Source organism: Poecilia reticulata, linkage group LG18 (assembly GCF_000633615.1).
Source record: "Poecilia reticulata strain Guanapo linkage group LG18, Guppy_female_1.0+MT, whole genome shotgun sequence".
In the NCBI taxonomy this organism is placed as follows: Eukaryota; Metazoa; Chordata; class Actinopteri; order Cyprinodontiformes; family Poeciliidae; genus Poecilia; species Poecilia reticulata.
In genome coordinates this window covers 19,376,311-19,386,499 of record NC_024348.1, presented here as the reverse complement: position 1 = coordinate 19,386,499, position 10,189 = coordinate 19,376,311, and the positions used below count along the sequence as shown (strand labels likewise).

The window sequence follows — 10,189 nt, the reverse complement described above, 5'->3', positions numbered from 1 at the left end:
TAATTACCCTAGTTATCAATTACCTACAACATCGCCTCCTGCTGTCTGACTTCCTTAATTTGTTTGTCTACAGTTGTGATATTGCTTGAAGATTTCAAAACAAAACACAGAAGAAATTAGACCCAGAAGGTTAAAATGAAGATCTGCCACTGTGTGATTTGAGTTGCTCTATTTAATGGCCACACTGTATGCATAAATACTGTCCAGTTTCTCTATAGGTTGATGTTAGCTGATTATAATTCAGTCTATTTTTTTCTTTTAAGGTTTTAAAAGTTTCTGAGTTGAAAGAGTAGAAATGAGAAAACAGGATTTCCAGGACAGATGGTGTTACCTCTCTTCCTGTCTCTGTATATGAGTCCCAGTAAGATGGTGGACAGCAGGTAAGGTATCCCCACTATCAGGTGACACAACAGTCTGGAACCAGGAAATGACACTGAGGCTGTGGGCAAAGCCGAAGATGTTGGTGACAGAGATGCTGTAGATAAAAACAATACTTTCTTTTTAAATTCGAATGCTGGTGTTTATGTAGCTAAGTTGAAGGCAATGATGTGACTTCAGAGAGCTCTGAAGTGGAGGTCTATTAAACACTGTAGGAATATGGAGGATTCTCCTCACTGAGCTGGACGTGTTGATTGTTTGGGTCACTGAAGACCGTCAGCCAGCTGCCTTCTGATTCTCCAAGCCCTGCGGCGCTGCAGGTGTAGAGACCCTCATCGGATTTGGAAGCGCTGAGAAGGGTCATCTCTCCTGAGCAGTTGCTCCTGATGAGGCGGCCATCTTTGAAGAAGTTGTATTTGTGTTTGGAGGCGTTGGTCTCAGCTTTACAGTACAGAACCACAGCAGCTCCTTCCGACACCGGCATGGCAGGACTCTCCAGAATCACTGCGCGATCTTTGGGGGGAAACAAATAAAGGAGGTTTTAGTATTTTGAGCCTCTGTGCTTCAGATCCACTAATGCAGTCACATTGGCTGAGGTAGTTTTTAATTTAAAGCTGCAGCACAGATTTTTTGTTTGTAACAATCTGGTTTTGGAGCAGAAGATGAAAACATAAAATAACAAACAAGAAGAATCTTACTTTAAAATGGCAAAATAAAGGAAAACTATAATATTGATGAATGTTCAACTTATTTTTAATCAAAGCCAACTCTCAAGAAATAAGAGTTTGACTTAAAAGAACTCAGTTTTCCAGCATTTCCGAAGTTTTCTGAAAGTTTGTTCCAGACTAGAGAAGTCTAAAAACTGAGTCCTGATTCAGATGGATGGATGGATGGATGGATGGATGGATGGATGGATGGATGGATGGATGGATGGATGGATGGATGGATGGATGGATGGATGGAGTTGTTCTACATCTTTCTGGATCATGAATCCTTTTACTCTGGAAAAGTTTTTCAGGTGACAGAAGGTCGACTTTGTAACTGTCTTTATGTGACTCTTAAGGTTCAGGTCTGAGTCCATCACTACTTCCAGATGTTAGGCCTGATCTCTAGTTTCCAGCTGTAATAACTGAAGCTCTGCATTGACTCTTTATCCAAAAATAACAACTTCAGAAAACTGAATAAAGTTATTTCACATCCACGCTTTCATTTGTTCTATTGATCTACTCAAAGCTTAAATGGGTTCATAGTGACCTGGTGAAAATTTAAAGTAGAGTTGTGCATCATCTTCATAATTTATTCATTAGAACTGGTGGAAAAATTAGGGGCTCCAATATGGAACCTAGAGGAGTCCCAAATGTAGGCCAGATACAAGCTTTGTTTTTTGACTTTTTAATACTTTTGTGGCTTCATTTCTGTAAGCAAGTTTCCACATTTGTTGCACTTTGTTCTGACTACGTTTTCAGCTAACAAGAAACATGAAGTGAAAATGTTAACAGCGACACCAGAAAGGTAAACTGTGCAAGAAGAAGAAAATGGTGATACTGTTGTTATGGAGGTATCTTTTGCACAATATATGAAAGATTACTATCATTCATGTGATGTGCAAAGTATTTGCACAGCTTTCAATCATCTTTTTAATAAAGGCAAAATGATTGAAAACATTCAAAAAATACTAATTTGGCTGTTTGGATTTTTTTTTTTGGCACGGAAAAGACAAAATAATCTTCCCTCTGTTAGAGGATCATAAACTCGCCATTTTGCAGAAGGTCATCAAAACCCAAACCAAATTGACAGATTTTTAGGCGTGGAGTTCATTTATAAACTGTACCGGTTATGGTGATGTTGACCTCATTGCTTCGCTCCCCTGTGTCCGACTCGCACCAGTACACCCCGGTGTCCGTGGGGTAGGTGTTACCAATGGTGCAGGTGGAGGCCGCGGAGGGGAAGCCCCAGCCGGAGTAGCATGGCCTGACCCCGCTGTCTGAAGTTTTCCTCTTCACCTTCCAGCCGGTGGAGTTGATCAGATCCTCGCAGCTCAGGGAGATGGAGTCGTAGCGGAAGAACTGGGACCGGTCAGGGCTGACCTGAAGGCAGGCTGAGGGGGATCAGACGGTTCACATCGGCAATAAATTCAGGGGAAATATTATTTTAAACACAATGAAAATAATTTATCAAAAATAGAGTATGGAAGGAGGCGATTAGAGGATGAAGTGGAATTCAAACTCGCAAAGGAACAAAAAGCAGAGGAAAAGACATTGATGGAAAGACAAAAAAGAAGAAATCAACAAATAAAAAATGGTGGGCAGTTGAAAACTAACAGAGGAAGTTGCACAGAAAGTGTGAAACTGTTCCAGAAAATCAACACAAACACTGAGAAAAAAAAGTATGTGGTGGAAAATATTTTTACACAGTTTGATCAGAAAAACAAGCGATCATATTAGGACATAATGAGAGATTACAAACAGGTGAAAGTAAAGGAGTGGAAAGTTTACGGTGTTTTTACTCACTCAGCATCAGGCAGAACGGTGTTACCAGCATCCTGTCTGACCGTCGACTGACTGAAAAACACGCTTCTCACTTCCTTTGTGAGAAGCAAAGATCCTGCAGGCGCCGCAGAGGCTACCGAAGGGTGTCAGAATCATGTTTCTTTTCTGACGATGAAGGTTCACAGAACAAACTGAGCACAAGGAGCTCTTTTAACAGAAAACCTGCTACTGTTTAATATTTGTGGGCTGCAGCACAACCACCTTTTAAAACCAAAAGCATAAAAACACCTTGTTGGGATTGATCATTTTAATGGATCTTAGATTTTTGAACACTGATTGAAAGCAGCATTTATGAAACCTGAATAATAGGATTTTAACAGGTAACCAGGCAACATATTGAAATGGATACCAGTCTGTTGGATTCATAATGGTTCCGTGTTCATCACAGGAGGGGAAATCCACACTGAGATAAACATGGTAAATTTTTGTAAATGATTAAGTTGTGTGTCCATGACAGGATCCTGAGCAGCATGCTGGGCCAATTGGTGGGGCCATACTAAATGTCACAAAACACACAAATAACACAGAAAGTCGTAGTGCTTATCTGTGAGGGTGAGCAGTGGCGGAACTACACATTATTCAGGTGGATGCAAAAACATAAATCGCCCCCCCCCCACCGACGACGATAAGTGAAGGGTAAAACTTGCCATATTTACCTCGTCACATGCGTGAGGTAAAGGTGCGTAAAGCGCACTGAAGTGTATGGGAAAACATCATCGGCACGTCGCCCCCTCCAGACAGGGTTTTGACGCCCCCTCTGATGTTGCGCCCCTATGGGTTGCATGCGCTGCATACCCACTTTTTGCGCCACTGAGGGTGAGGTGCATGCAGTTTTCATTGTCACATCATTGTATCAAAAAGCTTTCATGATTTTTTTCTTTTTTTCAAAGACCTAAACACCAGGTCTGCCTGGATGCACAACCTAAATGACAAAATAAATTAGCAGAGGCACTGAAACTCATTGTCAGGTTTAACCCCTGACATAAGTATATAACTCTGCAAAAGAAACACGGAGACAGAGATTAGAATTCAACTCGCTGCGAGGAGAGGTGTTCGGAGATGCAACCAGTCACATKCCCCAAACAAACTCTGGCTTGCATTCCGCTCTCCCCGCTTTTTATTTGGGGAAAAGCCCTGGTTACAAAATGGTTTCTAAAGGTGGGGGAGCAAACAGGCTGAAACTGGTTTACAGTATRCATTCCTCTTCCTTCTCCAGATGCCCCCAACTGGCCTTCTTCTCCTTATAAGATAATAGTCAGCATGCATCGTTGACACCAGCAACTGTCTGCTGGCGTCCTGGAGCGGGGGTGGTTTTACAACCACATGAAACAAATATGTGACACAAGTTTCTACTAAATCCACACACTATTCATAAACAGAAGAGATACTTTTATAGATAATTATATTATTTAGAATGAAAACTAATAAGTAGAAAAAGATAATATAACATTTATCCAACACTCATCTGTGTGTATGGAGCCCCAGTGATTTGATGTAGGTCAACTGTTAGCTATAAATGGGCCTCAAGAGGGAAAGGAAACCATCTTTGTCCTGTCTGGGTCCCTTTTTTCTAGATAAACTGTATAAATTGGACTCTAAGAGTGATATTGTTATGTTTCTATGCAAATTGTTGTAACATTTTCATGTAAACTTGTTTAATTCATTAATATTTGGCTCAAAATTGTCTCAGTGCTGCCCTCTCTGCTACTGCAGCCAGATTTTCTGATTGAAAGTCTGGTTGATGTTTACATGACAGGTATTAGGTATGAAATTGGCATTTCTTTTCATTGTTTGACTTCCTCAGTTTGTGATACTTAAATCATTATCTTTAATTAGTTTATTCACTTGATTTAACAAATTTCATCATTAATTAAAAATACAAAGTCTTACAACACTTTTATAGAAGTGAAAAAGGAGCAGGAAGAAGGAAAGAAATGTGTAATCTTGCAAATTTTGTGAAATCTGTTGGGAATCTCTAATCCCACCATCTTGGAATGTTCTCGACATTAAAACACATTAAGCACACATATAACCAATTTGTTGTTGGTATAAAGAGACAGTAGCTAAAACCAAGAGTTTCATAAGTGACCAGGAGTACTGCATGACAATTTTTTTTATTATTAATGGTATTATTATTACTTTTTTTAGTATTATCCAACATGACTGCTGAAAGAAGGCAGTGGGATAATGAGAGGTGCAGGTATAAGTAGCCATGAAAAAAATACATTTATCCAAACGTTGCTACTCTTCTGTCATATCAGCCAGAGGAGAATAACGGTTAATAGACTCTAAAGGATTTAAAGGCCATGAAAAATGTCTGCGGTGAACCACTGTGTCACTATAATCACCATTAATTAAGTGATCATTTGTGGGATGGACATTTGTTTCCTTGACTGCCCCAAGAAGCCTGAGGCCAGCTGCAGAACCTGAGGCACCCAAAGTTGACATGTTGCTTTGATCTAATTCTCTTTTCGATGATCGACCAGGACTCAGTTTGCTGTTTGGCTTTTCATGACCAGATTTTCCATGTTTTGAAAACTTTTTCTGGATCTTTTTGGTGTCTGTGTTGAGGTCTGGAGTTTGGGTGAAGTATCTCAGAATATTCTGCTGGGATTCAGAAGAACTTTGGAAATTTGTTGTCTTGTCATGCTGGTAGACGTCACCCGTAGATCGGATGTCCTCCTGTAGTTGACGGATAGTCTCATCTTTGTGTCTGCTCTCTAATTTCAGATCGTAAATCTGTTTCTCTAGATCCTCATTCTTGATTTTTTCTGTGTTTTCAGATATGTTATTCAGAAGGTTATTCATTTCACAGTTCACACTTTTCAAATCAGAGTTGGATGATTTTCTTCGGTTGATTTTCTTCCTCGCTGCAGTTAAAACCACAAAACAAGAGTTAACACTCGTGAAACCTTTGCAAGAAATCTAAACTACATCTGAGGAAATAATCTATTTTTTGTAGCTTTAGGTATATTATTCTTAATGTTGAGTTATTGTGACAATTTATTCTTTTATATATTATTATTATTATTTTATTGGAAGATTTGACATTGTAAGTTTGTTCAGAAATTAAATTTCAGCAACTTTTTTACAAGTAACAATAATTGTTATGTTTGCGTCTTCAAACAGCAGTTTGAAGGTGTTAGTTGCAGTCTACTTAATCCATTTACTATTTAAAAACCAGAAGAGATGTATTTTTGTGATCATTTTATTATTGGTACAAATTTGTTCTTGTCCTTTAGTAATTTATTATCAAAAGACAACTCTTACTTACCATTTTTGCAAGAGGTCTGCCACATGCAAATTGAGATTCCAGAGAAAAGCAAGATAATAGAAATCACTCCAACAACGCAGCAAATTTCAAACTTGAACCTCGTACAGGAAACTAAAAGGAAAAGAATTGTTAAGAAATAAACTTATGATTGTAATTTATTTTTTTTTTTACCTGAAAGGAGGATCTCTGCAGTCCTGTTCTGATCCATTTGTGGTTGGTTCATTCTCCAGACAATCCTGCGGTCACATGGTCATCAGTTTATTTTAAAGTAATTTAACCATTTTAGGCAAACAACTCGTGTAAAAATGTTTACATACATCAATGCTGAACAACTCAGCCCTGGATACATGGTAGATAATGGTGGATGGAATCAAAAGATTAATTAAATTAAATTTCTGACCACATTAACTCATGGGCTCCCTCTAGCGGCATAAAATAATAGTAATTTTTGACATCAGAATTATAAATCTGAATAGGCAGATTTATGATGGTGGGTTTGGATAATAATCCATAATTTCATGCTGATTTCAACTCACTTCAGCAAATTTTGTAAAGCTGCTTCATGAGGTAGTGACAGCTGCTTGCTCTGCTGGTTTTTCTAAAAACAGATAGGATCAAATATGCTTTTCTATAGTTTACTAACTTTATTTGTACTGACTACATTCCTAACAAAAAAGATCACCTGCAATCTAAAAGTGACAAATAGCTATTATTTTAAAGAAGGAAATAAAGACAGAATCTGATCATGAAGATATTTTACATAAATTGGAGGAACTATTTTATCAGCCACTCATTGGCAGAATTAGACAAACCACATCAACGAATACAAGCCTGTATACCAATGGCCCTCAGCCATCTGGATTATGTGTATGGGTGCAGGAGTGGATGTGTGCTGATAGGGTGGGTTTGTGTGTCTACGTGGATTGAGTGTGTGCAGATATGCAATTTGGAGGTGGGTGCGCTTTTGAACAGTCAATACCCAGGAGTGGCACAGATCTGGTTGCCTCAGACCTTAAAGGTTGTACCAGCCCCAGGTGGGAAGACAACAGTCAATCCCTCGGGCCATTTGCCCAACATAGAAACACAGGTCCAAAGCAAACAGCAGGAGCAACAATCCTTTCACACAAACAATAACACACCAGTGCACTCAAACCCATCTCCACATCAGATGCAACAGCAAATGAAGGCCATGGCTCCTACACCCAGCATTCTCATCCCTGGTGTATGCACGGTTCTGTTAATGTGAAATATTGCAATGAATGAAGGTGTAAATGTCTGAAGTGCATTAAGAATGGAAATGCAAGCCAACCCTGAAGCCCTACATTTCTGGATTGAGTAAAATCAGAGACATGCTTTACTAAGGACCATCATACTGATGGATTGTTGTAAGAACATGTAACTTATTTCCAACAATATACTGGATAAAAGAATAAGTCCAATTGCCTTAGGATTATCATGTGCTGGATGACAGAGAATCTACAACAGAACACAATCACTATTGTTTCATGCAGTCTTTGATTTTTGCATCCTATTAGTAAGATATAAGATGTGATAAGTACTATTAAATCCTTCATATATGGCATAAAAAAGTGCTTTTTTGGACATGGTCCAGACATTTCTATATTATATTGCATAGATGCAAAAAGGAAGGTTAAAAAAAGGAAAAATGTGAGCTGCTGTTACCTTCTTGTGGAATCCTGCATAGAGAAATTTCGCCTAGAGAAGCATCCTCTGGAATCTTGTTCCTGGTTTGGCCCCTCATCAGTGATGTCATTTCCTTCATCATCCAAAGACAGCCAGCAGCTTGTTTCATATGCCACAGTCGCTCCTTCACTTTTGATAAAAACCACTGTGAGTTTCGGCTCAGATGCTGCAGCTGTGGAAACAATTTTAAACACTTTGTCAAACTGTACGTTATGATCAAACATGGAGAAGCAGCATTCAGCTTCTATGCACCACCAATCTGGAACAAATGCCCAGAAAACTACAAAACTGCTGAAACAGAGTTCCTTTAAACCAAAACTGAAGCCCACCTGTCTAGAGATACTTATGAAACATTATAAATAAAACATTGACCAACATATTTTATATTTATTGATGATCATGATGATGGCACTAAACAAAAAGTAATGTTAGTCTACTGGTGACTGTTGTTTTCATGCCTTTCATTTTTATGTTTTTATGATGTAAAGCACTTTCAACTGCCTTGTTGTTGAAGTGTGTTACATGAACTTGATTGATTTACTTGTGTCTGCCTCCATTTTGTAGTCGCACAGGTCTGTCCAGTCAAAGGCATGGACTCCACTGGAGCCCTAAGTGTATGTTGGCACCATGACGTTAGCAGCAGATCCTTCAGCTCCTGTATGTTGTAAAGTAGGATCCCTATGGATCCCTATTGATTGGATTGAGAAAACAGGGACAACATTGCGCAAAACAAAGTAGTAATACTTTGTTTTGCACAATGTTGTCCAGCTTTCTGGTGGCAAGTTGCCTTGCAGGTAAGTGGCACCCACACATCTGGCCATCTACAGTGTATGATGTCACCAAAAATCTGATTCATGATCCAGTTCTGGTGCTCACATTCCCATTAGTTTCTCATTTAACAGTGGACAGCTTATTTAACAATATGCTATATTAAGTGCTTTATATAGCATATGTATCTGTTTTTGGTTGAAGTGCTAACATTTCTTTTACACAGTTACAGTTGCTATGCACATCTACTCCAGAAGAGGGCACAATAGTCCCAAAATGGGCATAGAGGGACATCACCGGTGCACAACCAGGAAGTAAAAGCAGCTGTGGCCTAATAACTACATGCCTTTATTGTCTTGTCTACATCCATAGATTCTCATTTAAACAACAGAGTCTATGCCAGGTGTTTAGGGCAGGCGGTCCTTGGAACCGCAAACAAGAATCACAGTTTTGGAGTTGCTCTGACCCAGTTCTCCAGCCGTCACAATTGGGTCTTATCAAATTTACCGAAATTCTTACAATTCCCATTTTTTTCCCAAGTCCCACCAAGTCCCAATACAAAAACTTTAAAGAACAAAATGTTCACAATTTGCATCGGATATTATGTTGTTTACTTCACCTGTCAGTGGTCAATATTTATGAACCTTCAGGTATGTTAGCAATCTAAAAGTCCTGGATTTGTCAAGTGTAGGAAAAGTGAAATGCGCAATTACATGACAGACAGGGAAATACAATGAAGACATAAGATTTTTATTATGAAACATAAAATTGGAGTGGTGGCCTTAATGATGACAAAATAACATTAGTAGTAGTAATAATAATAATAATAATAATAATAATAATAATAATAATAAAGATGCACATATAAACAACAAATTTTTATTTTTATCCCAGTTCAATTCAGCATATTAAACAAAGTAAATGCTACATACCAACCGCCAGCTCTACTTTTGTCGCCTCTCTGCTTCTGTTCCCTTGGATGATCAAACACTGATAGATCCCGGAGTCTGACGGCTTCAGGTTGGAGATCCTCAGCGAGAAGTTCCCGTTTTTCACCTCTCTCATGAAGAGACTCGTCCTGAACTCAAAGGCCAGGTTCTTCATCTCAAATGTCTCATAGCCATCACGGTACAAGAAGACGATGTCTGAGTCCAGGTCTTCCTTGGACCACTCCACCGTCGGAATGTGATCACTCACAGGGATTTTCAAGTTGCAGGGGAGGATGGCGTTTCCACCAGCAAAGGCTACGACCTTCTCAGGGTGAACATTTGCAGAATAACCACCTTTAAAAAATGTAAACATAGTAGCCAATGAATATTTTTGATTTTATGAATGTGTTGTACTTAAGTTACAGTGTAGTAAATATTATTGGTTTCAAAAAGAAAAAAAGCAGATCACAATTTTACAAATGCGCAGAAAAACCAACTGGTGAGCAACTCCTCGGAGACTCAAAGCTCTGTGAATTAGTGCAGAAAAAGGTGCTAAGAAAGCAACATTAGCAACAAATTCCAAGTTC

General features: G+C 38.9%; 3 protein-coding genes across 3 annotated transcripts; all 3 read right to left on the bottom strand.

The window, feature by feature from the left end:
- Positions 1-168: 168 nt before the first annotated feature.
- LOC103480911 (Fc receptor-like protein 5) lies at positions 169-3,053 on the bottom strand. Its single transcript, XM_008436111.2, has 5 exons — positions 2,889-3,053; positions 2,210-2,476; positions 616-891; positions 332-439; positions 169-212 (listed from the first exon to the last, which is right to left on the bottom strand). The coding sequence occupies exons 1-5, from the start codon at positions 2,917-2,919 to the stop codon at positions 169-171; spliced, it is 726 nt and encodes a 241-aa protein (XP_008434333.1). The 5' UTR covers positions 2,920-3,053.
- A 1,861-nt stretch (positions 3,054-4,914) lies between these two features.
- On the bottom strand, positions 4,915-7,960 carry LOC103480869 (uncharacterized). Its single transcript, XM_008436070.1, has 4 exons — positions 7,885-7,960; positions 6,373-6,437; positions 6,202-6,312; positions 4,915-5,797 (listed from the first exon to the last, which is right to left on the bottom strand). Exons 1-4 carry the CDS (start codon positions 7,902-7,904, stop codon positions 5,169-5,171), a joined length of 825 nt encoding a protein of 274 aa, XP_008434292.1. The 5' UTR covers positions 7,905-7,960; the 3' UTR covers positions 4,915-5,168.
- A 1,637-nt stretch (positions 7,961-9,597) lies between these two features.
- Positions 9,598-9,975, bottom strand: LOC108167176 (butyrophilin-like protein 2). The gene has a single exon (XM_017310337.1). The coding sequence runs from the start codon at positions 9,973-9,975 to the stop codon at positions 9,598-9,600; it is 378 nt and encodes a 125-aa protein (XP_017165826.1).
- Between the last annotated feature and the right edge of the window lie 214 nt (positions 9,976-10,189).